Source organism: Bubalus bubalis, chromosome 6, assembly GCF_019923935.1.
Source record: "Bubalus bubalis isolate 160015118507 breed Murrah chromosome 6, NDDB_SH_1, whole genome shotgun sequence".
Lineage (NCBI taxonomy): Eukaryota > Metazoa > Chordata > Mammalia > Artiodactyla > Bovidae > Bubalus > Bubalus bubalis.
Genome location: NC_059162.1, coordinates 31,973,921 through 31,995,282, shown reverse-complemented (window position 1 = coordinate 31,995,282; position 21,362 = coordinate 31,973,921). Strand labels below are relative to the sequence as shown.

General features: G+C 45.1%; 2 protein-coding genes across 13 annotated transcripts in view; one reads left to right on the top strand and one right to left on the bottom strand.

Moving 5' to 3' along the window:
* Positions 1-320: 320 nt before the first annotated feature.
* Positions 321-5,385, top strand: C6H1orf162 (chromosome 6 C1orf162 homolog). 2 transcript variants are annotated; one of them, XM_006069473.4, is made up of 6 exons: positions 321-479; positions 2,585-2,632; positions 3,711-3,780; positions 4,233-4,324; positions 4,603-4,655; positions 4,851-5,385. In XM_006069473.4, exons 2-6 carry the CDS (start codon positions 2,596-2,598, stop codon positions 5,016-5,018), a joined length of 420 nt encoding a protein of 139 aa, XP_006069535.2. In that variant the 5' UTR covers positions 321-479; positions 2,585-2,595; the 3' UTR covers positions 5,019-5,385. The 2 variants fall into 2 exon arrangements, with proteins under 2 accessions (XP_006069535.2, XP_025143890.2); XM_025288105.3 differs by lacking the exon at positions 321-479 and adding an exon at positions 523-675.
* A 1,916-nt stretch (positions 5,386-7,301) lies between these two features.
* The window catches only part of ADORA3 (adenosine A3 receptor), a 58,357-nt gene continuing 44,296 nt past the window's right edge, over positions 7,302-21,362 (bottom strand). For 3 of the 11 annotated variants that reach the window (XM_044944558.1, XM_044944556.1, XM_044944552.1), the window contains 6 exons: positions 18,419-18,525; positions 15,714-16,061; positions 13,257-13,323; positions 12,438-12,538; positions 11,972-12,030; positions 8,731-8,891 (listed from right to left, as the gene is read on the bottom strand). In XM_044944558.1, the coding sequence (XP_044800493.1) occupies positions 8,760-8,891; positions 11,972-12,030; positions 12,438-12,538; positions 13,257-13,323; positions 15,714-16,061; positions 18,419-18,458 (747 nt within the window). In that variant the 5' untranslated portion in view covers positions 18,459-18,525 and the 3' untranslated portion in view covers positions 8,731-8,759. The other 8 variants (XM_044944557.1, XM_044944553.2, XM_044944554.2 and 5 more) reach the window with 8 other exon arrangements.

Sequence of the window (21,362 nt, the reverse complement as noted above, 5' to 3'; positions counted from 1 at the left end):
TGGCGATTTCCATGGTCTCAAAACACTTAAAAGTCTGTCTAGTCTGAACTTAACACCATTTGCTTTTCATTTTTCTCTATCAACCTTACTTCCTTGGCTGGAATAAACGAGATTATGACATGCTTGATGATAATTGTAATGTCACACCACTGTGATCCCCACAACATCTGACATGGTAGTCCCATATTCAATTAATACTCAACTAGAAATAAACTTGTCTTATCCCCCCAATGCTCTGGCATTCATGTGTCAAAAGATATAAAAGTTCTCTGCTTGCGGAATGAAAAAAAATACAGTTTGCCACAAACAGGAAGTTGGCCCTTGAGTGTAGACAAGATCTTTGCGACACACAGCTTGATGGTGGCAGTGGCAGTAATCACTGTTTCATCATTCTGAGAAATAGGAATGATAACAGAAGCAGCAAGGGAAAAGCTCCGTCTTGGACATTGACATCTTACAACTGGACTTTGTCTTAAAAGGTAAACGCATTTACCCCATCTTTTAATATAGATGAAATAATCACCAAAACAAAATGTTAATCTAATTTTTAGTGGTTTCAGTTACTTTTTTTAACCTTATCTGGTCGGGGAAATGTTGTATGTGAATGGCTGCATTTAGTCGGTGGATTTTATGGCAATCAGTGAGATTCTCCAATGCTGGACAAAATGTGAAAAAGTATGTATATAGAGTACTGTTTCTATTTTAATTTATGTTTCTGTCAAATGTTTGGAGTGTTGTTTTCAAAGGGTATATGCTTCCTGTTTTTCTCAGCATGAATTCATAACTAGCGTGGATTCGTTAACTATTTTCCTGTGGCAACGTGTGAAGGTTTGTCTTTCAGGATGGGGGGACCCAGCTTTTGTTTTAGGTGACTGTGCTAACATTTCTTTGAGGTGGTTGTAAATTCAGAACCAGTCATGGGAAGGTTAAGATTTTATGGAAACCTATGGTTCTCCCCTCCCCCACCTCCCCAAATTCATAGGATAAATTCATACTATGATTAGTGCAAACACATATTTCAATATTTAAAAAACACTACAGAAATTTTACAGTACTCTACAAAGAATACTGTTGACTTTTTGTTTATTATCACTATGTTTAATTATGTTGCCTTTTATTTTTTATTGGAATATAATTGCTTTACAATATTGTGATGGTTTCTGCTGTGCAACATGGTGAATCGGCAACATGTACACATACATCCCCTCCTTCTTGATAACTGACTTTTAAATTAGAAAAGGAGCAAAAAGTGCTGGAAAATTTTTTACCCCTATGGATTCTGCTGTGGATGATGGTCTTTCTATCCCTATGGCTCAGAATTCTCACCAAATTTCCCTATGGCATCTTTCTTGTTATCCTAGATTACATGATCTTTAAAAGTTTGTTTGATTATAAGGCATTTGATAATTTTGCTGTTGTAACTGGTACATGGCAGTGAGGTGTCCCTTCTCCCAGTCTTCCCCTATATCCAAGGACTCAGAAATTAATTCACTTTTGACAGCTGAATAATTAAGTACAAATAATTGATGTCATTTATTATCTAAATAAATAACCTTAAAATACAGTAGTTATAGCAGAATTAAAAATTCTTCTCATGGGTTTGTCTAAGTATGTAGTAAAATTGTGGCCTCCTAAAATTGTTATTTTATTTTGTTTAAAGTAGAAATAACTTTTATCAACAGGCAGGAAACTAGAAAAGCAAGCTATAGTACATAGTTACAACAGAAAGACATATCACCACTCAGAAGCTTATAGAAATTTTCCGTGAAATAGGAAAATGTTTATGATGAAACACTTAGTAAGAAAAGAAAAAGAGATATGAAGAAGTATCTCAACTAGCTTTTAAAAGATGCATGGAAGTACAACAAAAAGGAAATACACTAAAATATTAACAATGGATAGTGGGAGTTTGAGTGATTTTACTTTTCTGCTTTTAGGTACTCTATACTTTTTTGTATAAATAAATGAAAGAGGGGAAATACAGAAAGTTTAACATGAAAGAACTATAGCTTATATAAAGACGTTGTCACGCTTGAAAAGATAATATATGAACAAAATAGAAGTGTCTGATGCAGGACCTCCAAGAGCAAGTTAGTTTGCCCAGCACTGCTAGGGAAGACCGAAGCCAATGCATCAGACCTACGTGACACTCAACATTAAAATCATCGATTCTGCTTCTTTCATACTTCAATTTGATGTTTATCGATAAAAATTATGGTTTTAATTGGCTTTCTCATACATTTTGATGAAATGCACTAGCTATACAAACGTTTCTTATGTTATTCTAGTTCATACATTAGTCTCCTATGAGCTGGTTGGTATGAGTCTGTTCTGGAACATTCAGTCAATTCTTGATGCCCTGATGAGATCAAATGTATGGACCTACAGAGCTGAGGCCTGCCTGCTGAACTGCGGTCCTCACGCTGTAAAGTTTGGGATCACTGACCTCACAAGAACACCCTCCCACCATTTGCCTCTCTCCTTCATATCAGCTCCGATATTAAGATCACAATCTCAGAATTGGCCCCTCTGCTTCCTTTCTTTTCCAAGCTTTCTAAGACCTACCTTTTTTTTTAATTCTCAGGGGAAGGCAACATGGGAACTCACATGTCCAAACCTGAACCAAACGATAGTAAGTCTGCAACAGAACCCATTACTTGCCTCGATGCTGAGTTCAGATGGACTGGAATCACGGACACTGTGCTGAAGGGTTGTCAGGGGATGGTATTTCTGAAGTTGGAAGAATCAGATGCAGGATCTAATGCCAAGAAGAGTGGAAATGGGAACCAGGGAGAACTGTCTGATCCTCCAAATACTAGTAAAGGGAGTCTCTGTGCTCAACATTAGACCATCTTGGTAGTTTGAGAGCCTGGCTCACTTCCCTTGAGTGTGAGCATGCTCAGTCATTCAGTAATGTCTGACTCTTTGCAACCCCATGGACTATAGCCTACCAGGCTCCTCTGTCCATGGGATTCTCCAGGCAAGAATACTGGAGTGGGTTGCCATTTCTTCCTCCAGGGGAATCTTCCTGACCCAGGGACTGAAGCAGTGTCTCCTGCTTTGGCAGTAAAATTCTTTAGCATTGAGCCACCAGAGAAGTCCCTTCACCAAGGCTGCCTTTGGCTGCTGCTAAGTCGCTTCAGTCATGTCCGACTCTATGCGACCCCATAGACAGCAGCCCACCAGGCTCCCCCATCCCTGGGATTCTCCAGGCAAGAACACTGGAGTGGGTTGCCATTTCCTTCTTCTAGTCACTGTTAATAGCTGCCCTAAAAAACAAATGAACCAAAAAAAGGCAGCGATTTCTAAGGTCATATGCCCCGGGACTTCGGGAAATGCTAGTTCTAGGTATCACTTTTGGTCTTTAACCCCTGGCCTTGAGATTCTCTGCTTAAGTCCCAGGGAGCATATGTCTCTAGGTCTCATTAAAATCTTTGAGAGAGAGCCCTGAAATGTTATTACAGGGACATATGGGACTGCAGAAACACTAGGCTCTCCTTTCACTTGTGTATCTGATTATTGTTTAAGCTCCTGATCTAGTTTTCATGTTAAAAAATACAGGCTCTAAGAAACAATGTTCCCTTCTCTTACAGAGCTGTAGCCCCCATGGTTAGACTCCACTGGTTACTTGGATAAGGGGGAGCAGGTGGGGACCCTTGGGCTGGAGAAGATGTGGCGGATGCACTAATCCCCTTTGTATTCTTTCACAGAGGGACCAGGCACCCACCCCACCGCAGCCTCGGCAGTGACCTCTGCACCTTGCCTCTCTGGCCACCCCAGGTAAGCAAGAAATGCCTCCCATTTCATCTCATACCACATGGCATTTGATTCTGTGTTGACCACTTTGCCTTATGGACTTGGAGAGGGAGGTCTGGGGAGAAGGGACCAGAAACAGCAGTAGTAGTAAGTCAGTATTTTACCTTCAGAGTGTGGCTCTTAATCTAGGGTCCCCCATGCCTCAAGAGACTCATGAAGCCCCTGAACTTATAAAATTTGCTATGTGCAGTCCTATGAACATTTTTAAGGGGGAACAGAGCCCGCAGCTTTTACTGACACCTCAAATGGATCTAGAACCTGAAAGCCAAAAGTTGAAAACTGGGGGGAGAGATTGCAAGATAACCAGTGTGAAAGCTATTCCAGGGGTTTACCCCTAGGCGGAAAGGGTCACCTTCTTGTCATAAGGCCTTCAAAAAGTCCCTTGGGTCATCTGTTCCCTTTCTTCTCCACAACAGCAAAGAACATTTGGTCTTAGCCTTTTTTGCTGGGGTTATATTGACACTGCTGCTGATGGCCTTTGTCTTCATCATAAAGAGCTGCAGAAAATGTAAGTCTCCAAGAGTGTGACAGCCCTTCTTTCTCTGCCATCGAGAATAGTAATAGAGAATAGCTTTGAGGGGAGTAAATCAGACAGAGCCCACGCTATCCACAGATCAAGGACTTGAACCCCTTCACTTCTCTCCCGGCCCTCTTCATCCTCCACCCTTCCCACCTCCAGCACCTCCCCCCCTACCCTGTCCCTTCATCCAAGATTAAAGAAAGAAGCTTCTAATTCCTCCAGGCCCCATGGGTGAGATTTGTTCCTCTTCTTCCTGGCACTTGCAGCAGGTCATTCCAGTCCCCAGACCCTGGATCCTCCTTTAGAGCATCCAGCCAAGGTAAGACAGCCACTCTGTTTCCTGGATATGGAGGCCTGATGCCACTGGGCACCTGATTCTTCGAAGGGTCTTCTGATCTCTTTGGGTCTTCTCTGACCCAAGCTTTCAAGTTGCTTTTAAATGTCACTTGCTAATAAGAGACACCTTCCTCCAAATCGAACTGACTCATTCCTCCTCTTCCTTCCTCCTCTGCAGCTTTCATCCTCAGAGGAGGTACTTACCTATGCCAGCATGATTTTCAAAGCCCCTGAAGAAAACAGCGATCACCTGACCAAGAGTGTACAGAATGCTGTACACTCGGATCCTGTTGTCTATGCTCAGGTTAAAATGACAAACTCACCTTGCCTCTCCAGTGAGGCTTGAGTCCAGTTCCTTTTGTCTCACCTCCATCTTCATCCATCACTTTCCATTTTAACAAATTTCGGACTACAACCAGATGAAACCACAGCTGGAGCTGTCTGGGCGTGCTCGGACAATGCTAGTCACCAGTTTAAAGACCAAGGGTCAATCTTTTCCTGACCTGAGAAAAGATCTATGGCCCTCCCACTTGGACCAACAGCCTGTTAGACTGTTGAGAGCTGAGACTATCTCCCCTGTCACCTTCTGAAAAGTGTGATACAGAGCTCACAGCACCAAGAGTGTTCCCTTGGCATCATTGATCTACTTGGGAAGAGTCAACCAAATGAACATTCCAGGTTGGATTACAAATAAAAGCAAACTCTGCAATGCTGACTCCTTCTCCATCATTGATGTGTCTTTCCCCATCACCTCTAGAGGTGCAGAGCTCATCCACAGCCAGAAAAGCCGAATGAAAGTGGTGGTACTCTGGAACTAACTCAGGATCAATTGGGGTACAAGTCCCAAACTCTACCACTAACTAACATCCTTCATTCATTGGGGCAAGTATGCTAAACTTTTGAAGCTTCAACTTCCTCATCTTGAAAACAGAACTAATAACACATCTCCTAGTGTAAAAACCAATGAGATATCATTAAGTACTCTGTACATCCCAGAGCACTACACAAAATAAGGTCCCTGTTGGATAAAGCACTATTCAAATGAGGATGTCCATCTCCTTGCTACAGCATAAGAGATATGCATAACAACAGTATAGGGGAACTAAAAATTGATCTAAATGTTAGCCCTCTCCCCTGCCAAATTCCAATGGATAACCCCATAGATGGTCCTAGTAAAAATATCAATAAGATTACTTTTTACTAGGTAAGATTATTCTAAATTTCCTTTGTAAGCCATAAACAAGAAAGATCATTCATAAAAGTAAGCAAATAAAAGATGGGAAGGCTGACCTGAACAGCTGAGAGTACTGTTTTATTAAGAATGGCTAATTAAAACATATTAATGGTTTATGAATGAAAAAATAAAGGGATAAAATATAAAGACCAGAAATAGACCAAAAATTCCACAAGAGGAAATTTAGAGTATGATGAAGTTGGTATATCAAATCATTTGGGGAAAATTAGTTTATTCATAAATGGTGTTGAGAAAATTAGGTAGTCATGAAGGTGAAAATAAGATCAGATCTATATCTTACTCCTTTTTTCAAAATTCCAGATATGTCAAAAATTTTACTAAAAAAATCATAAAAGTACTAGAAGTAAATATGGGAGAACTTTGGAAAACAACAGAGTGAAGTATGCCTTTGAATACATGACGCATGGTCAATAAAACAGAAAGGACTGATTAACTTGACTTACAAAGTACCGTTCAAAAGACAAATGGCAAGCTGGAAAAATACTTGCAGAGCATCTCATAGACAAAGGGCTGATTTTCTCAACATATATAAGTTCCTATAAATCAATAAGGAAAAAATCAACAACTCAATAGAAAAGTAAAAGAATGGATAAGGTTAGGCTATTAGCAGAAAAGGAAATATAAATGACTTCAAACATACGAAGAGATACTCAACTTCACTCTTTAAGATAAATCATAATTAGAACTATAATTAGATAATAAGTTCCATCAGTAAGATCTGCAAAATTCAAAAAGTTTGCTAACAAACTGGACAAGATTGTGGGGAACTAAAACACATATATACTACTGGTGGGAGAGTGAGTTGATACAACTACTACGAAAGGCATTTTGGCAACAGCTAACATTTTAAATTCTATTTCAAAGAATGTATCCTACTTAAACATGTGGAAGTCACCTATGTCATTTGAATTGCACCATTCATCAAATAGACTAAAACTAAATTGAGGCTTGTTATACTCTAAACACTATTCTGAGTGCTTGGCATGTGTTCATGGAACCCCCACAAACCACCAGGAGGTTGCAGCAGTTATTATTCTCATTTTTGGTACAGAAATGGAGGCACAACTTGCCTGAGCTCACAGTCACACACGAATACTGAATTCATACCTGTATTTACATATGTTTAGTCTCTCTCTGGAAGAAACATCATTAATGGTTTTAGTAATTGCTATTTTCTGGGGAGGGGAACCTGATAACTGAGGGACTGAGGGGCAGAGATGGGAGGAAGTATGTTTTCCTTTAAAAACCTTTTTTTTATATAACTTTTGAAGTCCTTCATTTACCTTGTTGAGGATTTTCAAGGAGCCTGATACCTAGTGTTCCCATTCCCCACCTGAATTCCAGACCAAGTGAGAAATAAGAGGACTCTGCAGATAGAAAGCAAAGCAGCATCTTTATTACAAACATAGGAAAATATAAGCATAAACCCATAGCTGCAGAACCCTGAATTCCGTGCACTAAGGCAAGTCCCTGCCCCTCCCCACACCCCAAACGGCAGCTCAGCTGCCCTTAGGGTTGCGAAAGACACCGTGTGCTCTTGAAATCTGCACCCAAGGATTAAAAAAAGGAAGGGGAAGGGCAGAGCAGTCACTTCTGGTTCCTACCCCCAGACTCACTCATTAGACAAATCACTCCATCTCTGCCGGGGCGTCCCTCACTAAGGAGTGCCCACCAACGGAGCTCAGTCCACGGAAAGGAAAGCTTTTTTTACAAATCTCTCTTAAAAATACATTAAGTAATGTTTTTGAGAATCGAGGTACGAAAATTAAGGTTCAAAGAGATGAAATAATTTACCCAGTGTCTCCCAGCTAGTAAGCGGCAGAACAAAATTTAAGTCCTCTGACTTCAAATTCCTTGCATCTGGCCTCCACCGCAAGCTGTCCCAGAGCCCATTACAGTGGCAGAGAAACTAGAAAGGTCAAGTTAGATGATCTATTCGAGGGAGTGTGTTCGCTCTGAGATGGAGCAGCTGCTCTTGACAGCTGGATTTTGAGGGGAAGACAGAGGAAGTGAGAGTTGATAAAGGAAGGGCTCCCTCTGTGGAGACCCGGTTTGGGGAAATAGTCTTGGGAAGAGATGGCAGTGCCACAGCGCGGTCGGCCGCACGAGGGCAGCAGAGCGCCAGGAATGCCCTCCCCCGTGCTGGCTGTGGGATGTGTTGGTAGAGGAGGACTCAGTTTTAGCTCAAACTCTGCTGCTGCTGCTGCTGCTGCTGCTGCTAAGTCGCTTCAGTCGTGTCCGACTCTGTGCGACGAGCAGACTTCAAACAATTCTACAAACTCTGAAGTTAGAAGCCACATCAGCTTTCCAGTTTAGGGCCAGTACTTTATGAACAGCTTGCAAGAAGATGTATAACCATCGTCCTATGGCCACCCAATACATGAAACATCAGGTTAATTCCCCTTCCCTGTTTTATTGAAACTTCCTAATTTTAACAGCACAACCCTGCATTTACAAAGTCTTGATTTTTTTGTCTCCCTATCATGAAAAGTGGCACACAACTAGCCTTGCTGAAAGACAAAATGAACACAGATTCAGCAAGTCTTTGGTACAGGATTCCCAAAGGAAACAGTTTTCCAGATAGGTAAGTGTGCATCTTCCAAGATGTCTATGGATGTCTTCATCTGTCATGGAAAATTGATGTCTGCTCTCTTGACTTGTGTAGTAGGATATCCTAACCCACCCAGCCAAGGATGGATTCAAGTGAGAGTGAAAGTGAAGTCACTCAGTCGTGTCCGACTCTTCGCGACCCAATGGACAGTAACTTGCACCAGGCTCCTCCGTCCATGGGATTTTCTAGGCAAGAGTACTGGAGTGGGTTGCCATTTCCTTCTACAGGGAGTCTTCCCGACCCAGGGATCGAACCCAGGTCTCCCGCATTGTAGACAGACTCTTTACCATCTGAGCCACCAGGAAAGTCCCAAGGATGGATTGCTGTTTGCAAAACCAGTGGACTAGTGGCTTCTTTGTGCAAATTCAACACATGGCCACAGGAGAAGGATTAGGATTGTTTGGTGGCTGAGGGAAAACACAGCACTTTTGATGTTGTTTGATCTGGGACTGGGGAGGGAAGGGACCAGCTGAGTGGGCATACAGAGGATGGCATGAATGGGGTCCCCCTCCCTGCTCTTCCCATCAGCCTGCTTGCTGAGTAGCTTTGGGTTCCCTACCTATGCAGAGAGGGCTTAGGGCTGAAGGAACTGTGTTCTTAAAAGACTCTGTGAGAGCCTGGACCTAAACGTGCAGGTATATATAGAACCCTGTCCCAGGCCTGCCCAGACCGGACGCCACTGAGTGTCCTGAGCATGGAGACTGGCCAAAACCCTCTCAGGAGGGACTGGAAGAGCAGGGTTTTTATGAGGGCAGCAGAAGCAGTGGGGAGATTCCAGGGTCTGAAATGCAGGAGACACACTCTAGGGGGAGAGAGGTGTAGACGTGCAGGTGGAAGCTAAGAGTGTAGGTAATCCTGGCATTCGTGACAGCGCCACCTCACTTGCACCCACAGCTGCTGATGCCCTCATCTCGATTTGTTTCCTGATGTGAATGAATATGTCTCTTAACTTATCACGCTTTGGTTTCTTACTGATCAGAAGCAGTGTCCATTCAGTCTGGTGGCAGTTTCCCATACAGTTTCCCAAACAGGTGGCAGTTTCCAAATCTTTGAGCCAAGAGACTCTGAGAACCTCTGTTTTAGCCTCTCTCCCTTTCTTTGGGTAGAACAGCATGGAATACTAATTCAGAAGTAAACTGGAATATTATACTTTAAACTTTTCTACAAATACTTTCCCAGTGGTATCCTGAGAGAAGTTAGTCATACCTTGGAGTTCATTCAACACTGGGTCAGAGATTTATTGGCTAAGGAATACAGCAGAAGTGATCTCCTGGCCCCCTAATCGAGATCTGGCCCTCTTCTTCACTTTTGACTAGCTGGTTGCATGAGAACTAAGATCTTGAAATGTTATCTGACTGTGGCATTGCTCAGGAGTGGCCGAGCACAACCCCTTGACTGCCTCTGTTCTTACCTATCTGCAAATGATCATTGGCGAGGTTAAAGGGACCTCCAGAACACCTGAGATCAGAATCAGTCGCAACTTATGGGCCAGTTGTCATGGTGATTCTATTGTAGCATCATTTTATTTATGAACTTAATAAAAGAAATCTTCAGCCCCATCTGTTCAGTATGAGCCATTGCCTTTGGAGTCAGGACACGTGGAAGGGACTTCAAATTGTCTACTTTGTTGGAAATAGAAAAGGAGAATTGAATTGAGATTTATTGCCTACCTCTGCTGGGTGTTTCTGCAGCAAAAATGACAAACTCTGTCATAGGGGCTTCACTGGGACCCAACACCAAAGTTTGTTTTCAGAGTGAAAATCAGATGTTATGATTTAAAGGTCATCAGCTAGTTAGCAGCAAAGCTTGGTGCATGGGGCCTGCGTTCAACTCTCACTGAGCTCTGGTGACATGAATGCAGCTGACTCCTTCAGAGGCCAGAAGGGACCCTGATTCAGGCTGCACGTTCCCATTGCCTGAGCGTGAGGAAGCTGGCCGTGGCTAAACCAGATTGCACAATGCCCTGATAGATAAGAATGAGGGTTGGGTTCCGTTGCCTCAACGTTCATAGCACCATGCATCTCTCCTTTAGAGTACTTAGAGTTGACAGTTTCACGTGTGTGTGTGTGAGCGTGTGTCTGAGATGGTTTGCCTGCCTCCGACTCTACATTATAAGCTTCATGAAGACAGATGCTATTTCTTTGATTCAGCTGTGTATTCCAGAATCTGGTATGGTCATTGTTTATAGAATGAATGAATGAGTGAATGAATAAAAAATCCTGGGGAGTATGGGGTCCTCAACTTATACAGAAGTAAACAGACAAGTAATAAGTTGCCCTAGGTCATGCCTTAAAGAAGTGAAAATGGTTTTTGCAAAAACCTAGACTCCATTTGTGTCCCAAAGAGAGTGTGTGTGTGCTTAGTCACTCGATTATGTCCAACTCTTTTTGACCCCATGGACTGTAGCCTAACTCCAATACTTTGGCCACCTGATGTGAAGAACTGACTCATTGGAAAAGATCCTGATGCTGGGAAAGATTGAAGGTGGGAGGAGAAGGGGATGACAGAGGATAAGATGGTTGGATGGCATCACCGACTCAATGGACACGAGTTTGAGTAAATTCTGGGAGTTGGTGATGGACAGGGAGGCCTGGTGTGCTGCGGTCCATGGAGACGCAAAGAGTCAGACACGACAGAGCAACTGAACTGAACTGGACTGTAGCCCACCAGGCTCCTCCGCCCATGGGATTCTCCAGGAAGAATACTGGAGTGGGTGGCCATTTCCTTCTCCAGGGGATCTTCCCAACCCAGGGATTAAAACCCAGGTCTCTTGCATTGCAGGCGAATTCTTTACTGTCTGAGACCCCTGAGAAGCCCCCGAAAGGGTGTGATCTTGGGCAAAACCAAGCAAGATGTTGTTTTGTCTATATCCCATATCTCCACAGCTCTTAGATGGCAAAAAGCCAGGAATGCCATGGGAGCCACTGCTTTGAGTTCTTAGAGCTCCTGCTCTGGCCCCAGAGCCAAATTATCACCGAGCTTTGGGTTTCAGATTCATCTGGCTGTAGACCCTTGTGTTTCATTAACAGATGTTTCTGGTTTGTTCGTGTTCTCTCATTCTCTAAAATGCTGTTTTCTACATTTCCATACCCAGAGGAGAGTGGAGTCTGTTTTATAGTTATGCACACAGTCTCTCCATTGCCCAAGATATTTCTGTGGCTTCTGAGCATAAAAACAAACAAAAACCTATTAGCCAACTAGTGGCGCTTGGGTCTGATGCTGTCTCTACCCTGCGTCCACTTGAGAGGTTAGCCGATTCCCCACATGGTGGCCTTGGGGATTCTGGCTTCTCTGAAGCAGCCCCACAGTAAAGATGGGCATATCTACACACCCTCTGCTGAACACAGTTCCTATGTTTAGGAACAGGGAGCCCTACAGGTCAGGGAGCAGTGGGTACGGAAGCCAGGATAGAATAGTCGAGGAGGGAACTTACCAGTGGCATGGGGCTCGCAGAAGCTTGGCTGGTTTTCTGGTTTCTCGTTAGGCCTTTACCTGCAATCGCCCAAGGGAAGAAGGAGGCACAAAGCTTAAGGGCCACCCCTCCCGTGGTGCAAGGCCAGGCCTGAGGCCCTTGGGCTTGTCCTTTTCCACTGCCAACCACTCCCAGCCCTTCTCAGGGAGACCTCTCTACACCTGCTTGCCCGAGTGCCACAGAAGCTCCCCAGTGGCTTAGTCCCCCTCCTCCCTGGTCTGCACATGCCTCCACAGTGCTCTCGGTGACCTCTCAGGGTGCCTTTGTGACCATGAAACAGAATTGCCCTCAGCCCGTGGACAGGCTGCATGGGAATCCGGGCGTCCAGGCAATAGGAGGAGGGTCACATTCACCCATTTGAGAACTGTTCCTTGACCGCTTTCATTTTACCCAATTTCCACCACCCCTGCTCCAAACTTCTACCTACCCCTTCTGTTTCTTTGGTTTCTCCTCCTTCGGGACAAACGACTGAATATGGAGATGATCCCTAAGCCCGTGATCAGTATGCAAATGATGAGAATGGACATCCTGGAAGAAATCACAGACAGTATCCATATCTCTTGGAAGAAACCACGTTTAGGTTCTCTGCTCAGGATCCCCTTTCCTGGGACCTATCCCCTCTCCCAGGCCCTGCTCCCACTCAGTTCCAGCAGCCCCTAGAAACCAGATTCTTTTAGAGCACCCATCTCCTCCAGATCACACATGATCACACATGACTGGACCTGGGGTGGCTGTCTGACACCAAGCCAGGCCCCCAGCCCCCTCCTCGGAGACTAACATGGGAATGTGAGGATGCGGTCTTAGGCTGGGGGAGCAGGGGGAAAAGAAACTCAGCAGCTACAAGTGGTCTATCTTCTCCCAGGGCAGGAAAAAAAATATGTAAGAGGGCAGTGGGGAGAGGGAAGAAGCAAACATGCAAAAGTGAAGCAGATTGAAGACAGAGATAAATCCTGATGATGCTCCCCATTTCTGAGCGCGGCCACATCTCTGCCCCTGCATTTCCTCAGACACTGCTTTCTCCTTATGATGAAATCTCCACTTTGATCAAAGTCGCCAAAGGGCATTTTTGCTGCTTGCAACCAAGAGTCCTAAACTGTATTCTTTTGAAAGAAAGCAAACAGCACACTGAAGACGGATAGCTCAAGAGGAGAAACAATCACAGCTGGAAAGTAGAGGGTGCAAACCCAGGGCCGTGTTGCATTGTTACTGCCCACCCAAAGCCCACTTGTCCCCTAAAGTTGCTCACCTGGAGTGATCTGCCTTGTGGACAACCTTGGAAGCCCTGCAGCTTCTGTTCTTGTTGCCCGACAGGTCTGTGTCAGAAAGGATTTGTTGAGAGTCAAATAAGGCCCAACCTCAGGCCCTTCTTTTGCCTTCTGCATCTCTGCACCTCTGCCCACCCTTCTCTCAGTCTCCAGAGAGTGAGTGCCCTTGGGGAGTCCTGGGTCACGATCACCTGCACAGGGCAGAGTGAGTGACAGGCACTCAGTCATGTCCGACTCTTTGCAACCCCGTGGACTATACAGTCCTCCAGGCCAGAATACTGGAGTGGGTAGCTGATCCTTCTCCAGGAGATCTTCCCAACCCAGGGATCGAACCCAAGTCTCCCACATTGCAGGTGGATTCTTTTACAGCTGAGCCACCAGGGAAGCCCAAGAATACTGGAGTGGGTAGCCTATCCCTCCTCCAGAGGATCTTTCTGACCCAGGAATCAAACCGGGGTCTCTTGCATTGCGGGCAGATTCTTTACCAACTGAGCTATCAGGAAAGCCCGCACAAGGCAGAAGGCAGATGGAACAAGCCAAGGGCTGAAACACAGCCCATACACTGTTTGCCAAACCATATACCCTGCCATTGAGTTCCATGCACTGGGAGGAAGGGCACCTTTTCCAGATTTGCACAAAGGTTCTATGTTGACTAAATATGGCCCTTGGTTAGAGAGGGTGACAGCTATGAGAGGGGACTGTCAGAGGCACCAGAGTGCCAGTCTTGTCCTTAAGGAACTGCTCAGTACGTAACGTAATTGCCACGTTGTGTTTCTGACACCTATCAAAACCCAGCAAGAGAAGGCCCACCACAGTCACCCTCCTTACCCCCTATGAGAAGATCAGAGGATGGGGTGTGTGTGTGTTTCATTTAAACTGAGGAGCTCATTTAGGTGGGACTTCTCTCATCCTGAGTCTAAAACTCAGGACAGACTGCACATTTAATAATAACATTTAATAATTAAATATTTAATTAATTAAATAATTTATTTAATTAAGTAAAAGCAGAACCACACAAAGTAGAAACATGGTAGGTGTGAAGGATGTCACACTTGCGGTAAGGTGTGTGCTGAAGAAATTACCAACTGGTCAAATGTGAGCAGGGCTCTCCAGTATCAGGAGGAGGCTTCCCTGAGCCTCTCTTAGGCCCTTTGCTATGTTTTCCTACTGGCATTGTCCTCTGATGAAGCTAGAAAAAGATCTCCCTTCTAATTTTTATTTATTTATTTATTTTTGGCTGTGCTGGGTCTTCATTGCTGTGAGGGCTTTTCTCTAATTGGAGCAAGGAGGGCTACTCTTATTTGAGGTGCATGGGCCTCTCATGGCAGTGGCTTCTCTTGTTGCAGAGCACTGGTTTCAGGGCCTGTGGGCTTAAGTAGCTGCAATTCCAGGTCCACGGTTTGTGGGATCTTCCTAGACCAGGGATTGAACCCGTGTCTCCTGCATTGGCAGGCAGATTCTTATTCACTGAGCCACCAGAGAGCCCAAGTCATCCCTTCTAGAAATGGAAATAAGGAGAAGCCACGGGGTTGGGGGGGTGGAGGGCAGGGGCGGAGAGGGAGGAAAGGAAGGAAAAAAAGGTAGAGTAATGCACCTGAGAGAGGTTTTCTGGTGTAAAGGGAGGTTTTCAACATTGGACAGAAGGACTTTGGGGAACAAATGGAGCCCCTATCCCTTCTGCCTGGCCCAAAGGAGCAACATACTAGCTTAGACAGACTTGCCCCTCCAGGCTGCTCCACCCATGCCCTTCCAGCTGCCTTCAGGAGCAAAGTGTACCCCTTAAAAGAAACCATTGACCTCTTGGACAATATTTCTCTGTATATTATAAAATTATTTAAGTGCACAATTTTTGAGGGTGCTTGCCCGGGTGCCTGTGTGCTTGCTAAGTCGCTTCAGTCATGTCCAACTCTTTGCGACCCTATGGACTATAGCCTACCAGGCTCCTCTGTCCATGGGATCCTCCAGGCAAGAATACTGAAGTGGGTTGCCATTCTCTTCTCCAGGGGATCCTCCAGACCCAGGGATTGAGCCTGCGGGTGTTATGTCTCCTGCATTGGCAGGTGGGTTCTTTACTGCTAGTGCCACCTGGGAAGCCCGGCCAGGTGCCTAGACCACTTTTTACAGCCTCAGCCACCTCTCAAGAAGTGAATATTCAAGATTCTAGTCCACAAGGCAAAGCTCTCACACTGGTGAGCCGCCCAAATCAGATGGCTGTGAGGGGAGAGAGGTCCTTAAGAGCACGCTGGGGCCCAGGCACCCTCCTCTTCCCCCAAATTCCCAGTTAATCGTCAGCACCATCAGCAGCCACCCAACTCTGGAGGGAGGGAGGGACCAGGTTAACCCAGAGAACAGAGTTGGTGCACAATGAGTATTTACCTCACCAGCTGCCACCCACCGCCATGGGTCACCCCCAGCTAGACCCACAACAGCTTCCTTACCTTGCCCAGACCAGAAATTGTTGGTGATGGCTCTTCTGTCATCGGTCACAACCAGCTCTGTAAAGTCCATGTCATCTCTGGCAAAGTCACGCTGGATGCCACACCAGTACCAGCCCGTATCCTCCTTGGTCAGGCAGGACACAGTGACAATGAGTTGGTTTCCTGTGTCCCTCAGAGCCACGCGGTCGGTGCTGTTGGGTGTGAAGGCAATGATGTTGCAATAGTCCCGGAAATAGCCTCGGCACCAGTACTTGGGGTGGTCCTTATAGTGGGTGTCGTAGTTGCAGATGGCGGAAGCTGTGTCCAGCACAAAGCTTTCCTTGACCTTCTCGTCCATGACCATGGCATCTGTGAAAACACACGGACAAACACCATCGTTCTTTTAAACACATCTCAGCCCCTGTACCCTGGAGGAAAATTAATGAAAGCATTGGAGGCAGATTTTTGCCTGTTTTGGGGTTGGCAACTAACTATTAGAGGTTGAACAGTGTTCCCCTAAAATTTATATGTTGAAGTGGTAACCACCCAGTGCTTTTTTCAAATAATCTTATTTATTTATTTTTGGCTGTGCTGGGTCTTCACTGTGGCATGTGGACTTTCTCTAGCTGCAGTGAGCGGGGACTACTCTCTAGCTGCGGTACTCGGGCTTCTCACTGTAGCGGCTTCTTTTGTCATGGAGCACGGGCTCTAGGGCGTGCAGGCTTCAGTAGTTTCAGCTCCCAGGCTCTAGAGCACAGGCTCAATAGCTGTGGCCCACGGGCTTCATTGCTTCTCAGCATTTGGGACCTTCCCAGATGGGGGATAGAACCCATGTCTCTTGCATTCACGGGTGGATTCTTGACCACTGAGCCACCATGGAAGCCCCACTCGGTACTTTAGAATGTGACTGAATTTGGACTTAGAACCTTTAAAGAGGTAATGAAGTTAAAGTAGGGTCATTAGAATAGGCCCCAATCCAATCTGACTGGTGTCCTAATAGAAAAGGAGATAAGGACACAGACAACAGAGGGATGACTATGAGGACAGTGAGAAGGTGGTCCCCTGCAGGCCAAGGAGAGAGATCTCAGGAGGAACCAAACCTGCTGACAGCTTGATCTTGGACTTCCAGCCTCCATCACCGTAAGGAAACAAACGTCTGTTGTTGCAGCCATACACTCTTGAGTTTGTTACAGGAGGCCTAGCAAACTAACACAGCAAACCTGGAGAAGAATTTTCCCTGCTCTAAGAGCAGGTAGAACACGTATGCCCCTCTGAAAGAATTCAGGAGGCCACTCCTGTTGTTTGGGGGGAAGGTGGAAGAGCCTGAGGCCTACTGTTAGTAGATTCTCTGCCCCTAGCTCCCGCTCCCTGCCCCGCTTCACCTTGGCACCCTTGAAAGGAAAGTAAGGAGGTTTGAGACAGAAACAAACCCACAGACATAGGAAACACTACAGTTACCATAGGGGAAAGGACAGGGGGAGAAAAAAATTAGGAGTTTGGAACTAACAGATACACACTACTATATATAAACAGCTAAACAACAAAGACCTATTGCATGGTACAAGGAATTATATTCAGTGTCTTGTAATAACCTATAATGAAAAAGAATCTGAAAAAAAATATATATGTGTGTATGTGTGTGTGTTCACTTAGTTGCTCAGTTGTGTCCAACTCTTTGTGATCCCATGGACTGTAGCCTGCCAGGCTTCTCTGTCCATGGGATTCTCCAGGCAAGAATACTGGAGTGGGTTGCCATGCCTTCTTCCAGGCGATCTTCCCAACCCAGGGATCAAACCTGCAGCTCCTGAATTGCATGCAGATTCTTTACTGCTGAGCCACCAGGGAGGCCCCAAATCAACTAAAGTAAGGCAGTTTTGAGGCTTCTGCTGGCTGTTCAGGACTGAAGACAGAGGTGTCTGGTTCTGCTCTATCTTCAGGGGCTAAGAACTTCATGTTTCCTCTGTGCCAGACTGGTGTGGACACCTCTGTCATCTCAAGATGTTGCATAAAAAGGAAGTCATGAGGACCCCATCCAGCTTGACGGTGGCTGGGGAAGTGTTCGACCAAGGAGATGAGATAGCTGAGAGAGCCCAGCCCTCCCTTAGCCTTCCAGATGTGCACTGGGGGCCTTAGTGCTGCCTCCAGAGTAGCCTGCGGCAGGTGTGACCAGCCCACAAAGCAGACTCGTGTCTTGATGTCACTTGACAGGCTATGGTATTTTGTTCTCATATGGACCCTGTGAGAAAGATCATGTGATAATCAGTTTACCAGCCTGGATGCTGACCCAGAGAGAGGTGCAGTAACTTCAGAGATCACAAGGCTGGAGAAGGGCAGAGCTGGGGTCAGCCTGGTCCTCTGACCTTCTCATCTTTGGGGGCAGGTATGTACAGAAAGAGGGAAGTCCCGTCCTCATATATCAGCACAAATGTTTTTAAAGGAAGAAGGGGCAAGGGAAGGGGAACTTACACTGAGAATACAAGGCCCTCATTTTAGCTGAGGGTTTCAAATTCCCCACAACCCTTTTATCAGATTGAAGAACAAGGACTAATTTGGACAAGATTTATTATTTCACCACCTTTTATTTTCTCATCCGGCTCCTTTGGTGGCTTGCACTTATTAATAAGCAGGAACTCCAGGTAGGAAAGGAAAAGCACTAAGTTTAGGGTTAGGATGCACAGCCTCTGGGAAGTTTGGAGGCCTGGAGATGATCCTTCCCCATCTCTTACCTGAAAAGACAGTCAAAGAGAGCAGAATGAAGAGCCTCATGACTGGAAAGAAGTGAATCTTCAACTGGGATGACCAGATGGACCCAGGGGCCTTAGGAATCCTGGATCTGTTTAAAGGAAACACATATCTTTGAGTTGAAGAATCTTTATCCTGTTTGGAGAGACTCGGGAAAAGAAGGACCAACCAGTTAATCCAGGAAGTGCTGCTACGTACAGGTATCCCCGTTGTGCACTGCACAAGGGCGCTTCAGCAGAGGGAAGCCATTTGCAGACATAAACTTACTTACAGAGTAAAATGATAAAATTCTGGGCTTCCTGGTAGAGCCCAAAACAGAGAAGAGCTCTCCCTCCTGGACACGTCTGCTCTGGCACACCAGGCACACTCCTGAATCCAAACCATCACCGGCACGCCTTCGTCTATGCAGCTGTGCACTGTCCTGCACAGTGGTCCAGGTACCATCCAAGCTCAGCCTCTTGTCTTGTTCACCACTCTTGGAGGCCCAATTCCTATTTAGCTGAGAGGAAGACCAATAAGGAGATTCATAACTATCCTGCTTCCAGGAGAACACTTCAGCCTCATCCAGGGAGTGTGGCTAGAGGGTAGAGCCTGAAGCAGACATGCTGGCGACCGGAGCATGTGAGCAGGTGAAAGTGTGGGTTCTGGGGCATCAATAGCCACGCTGCAGCCTACAGACATCCTGAAAGCCTTCTTGGGACACATCAAGGCTGTCCGTGCGATAGATGCTTCCCCTGATGGGACCCATATGGGTCCCACATGGGACCCATATGGTCTGGCTACTGATTTTTAAAGTTTGAATTATGGAACCATGGTCAGGTGAATTTAAGCTGAATGCTTATGTATCACACCCAGAGCTAGCACTTCTCCTCAAGGGTTGGACGTGGTGATTGTCCAGGTTTTCAATAATGTCCGCTCCTGAGCAAGGAGAGCCTTTCTCTATTCACACCAAGTCAGCACTGGGCCAGCAGCAGGCCTGCATCAAGGGAGGGGTTTTGCTTATATTGCTTCATTTATTCCTCAAGAAACCTTTGTGAGGTCAACAATTAAACTGCCAGGGGGACAAAATGAAGCAGCACTCTGTAGATTCAAAGGGGCTTGAGAGGCATACTCCCTGGAGGAGGGCACAGCAGCCTACTCCAGTGTTCTTGCCTGGAGAATCCCATGGACAGAGGAGCCTGGTGAGCTACAGTCCATAGGATGGCAGAGTCAGACAAGACTGAAGCAACTGAGCACACATGCAAGAGAAACATACTAACAAATTGTAATATATGGAACTTAGTAATAGGAGAAAATTCTGGATTTTGGATCCTGGCAGAAACAAACAATTGAGAAAATTTGGACAGTGACTAGATAGATGATGATATTAAGAAATTATTGTTGTGGACACTGGGGGAAGGAAAGAGTGGGACAAATGGAGAAAGTAGCATTGACATATGCTCACTACCATGTGTAAAATAGATAGCTGTATAACACAGGGGGCCCAGCCTGCACTCTGTGATGACCTAGAGAGGTGGGATGGGGAGAGGGACACGCAGCTCAAGAGGAAGGTGATATATGTATAATTATGGCTGATTTTCACTGCTGTATGGCAGAAACCAACACAGCATTGTAAAGCAATTTTCCTCCAATTAAAGAATTTTTTTTAAGTGAGAATAAAAGAAAAGGAAACACTGTTACTCTTTTTCCAGCTGTGATAATGACATTGTCATAGCCAGCCTCTAAGATGGCTCCTGATATACGTGCCACTGTGTAATTCCCTCCAGACTTGAATCAGGGCTGGCCCAGGTGATCAGTAAAATACAGCAGAAGTGATGGCATACGGCTTCCAAAGCTAATCATAAAAGATGTGCAACTTCCACCTCAGAGGTTGTACTGCTTTCTTTCTTTCTTTCAGAAGTCAGCTGCCACATTGTGGGGACTCTCAAGTGGAACTGTGGAAAGGCCATGAGGAGAGGAACCAGCTTGCTAGACATGGATGACCCGCCTTGAAAGTAAATCCTCCAGCACCATCAAACCTCCAGATGAATGCAGACCCAGCAACTTTGTGAGAGACCTCAAGCATGACCTGCCCAACCAAGATGCTCCTGAATTCTTGACCCATCAAAACCACGAGAGATAATAAAGAATCATCATGTTAAGCCTCTAAGTTTGGGGGTATTTCATTAAATCACAATCAGTAATTGATATTGTGGGGTGTTTTTTTTTAAGTAGGCCCTTATCTCTGAGAAAACCCACATGTAAAACATTCAGAATTGCTCAGAGCTTGTACCGTGAAACCAAAGAAAGTGCTAACCAAAGAAGATTGTGCACAGTATCAGGAAAATACCTAAGACATGAAAAAGTAACATTCTAAAGCAAATGCCAGGCTCAGAGTGCAGAGAATAAACAGATGCATTTATTAGCATTCTATTATTTGGTATAATTAGTTCTATTGCTCCCTCTTAGGGGGAGAGTTAATTTTCACTCTATTTGATATGTAAATAAGAAAGTAAACAGGTAATAAGAATAAGCTACATTTTAAAAATACCTTTTAAAAATACAAACCAAAATGCTTACAGATGAAATAATTTGATGTCCAAAATTTCAAAATAACCAGGTCAAGTGGGGAGGGGCCATTTATGAAACAAGGTTGGCTGTGAGCTGATCATTATTAAAGCAAGATAATAGTTACACGAGCCTTTGTTATTCTAGTCTCTCCAATGTTGCGTGTTTGGAATTTTTCATAATAAAAAGTAAAAAGCAAGAAGACAAGCAAAACATTGACACAGATATTATTAGTCTCACTTTAAAAATAAGAAAAATTGAGGCTTAGTTTAAATAAGGCTAAGTTTAAATTCATACAGCTACTATAGCCACCATGAGCTAATGCTAAATCTGAAAGAAAAAACTGCTGTCCATCACTTGATTGTGCTTCCCCAGTAGTAA

Excerpts from the sequence above, each read along its gene's own strand:
- C6H1orf162 (XM_006069473.4), top strand. The coding sequence starts at position 2,596 with ATGGGAACTCACATGTCCAAACCTGAACCAAACGATA. Across the intron at positions 3,781-4,232 it reads TGCCTCTCTGGCCACCCCAG|CAAAGAACATTTGGTCTTAG; the intron begins GTAAGCAAGAAA and ends TCTCCACAACAG. Across the intron at positions 4,656-4,850 it reads CTTTAGAGCATCCAGCCAAG|CTTTCATCCTCAGAGGAGGT; the intron begins GTAAGACAGCCA and ends CCTCCTCTGCAG.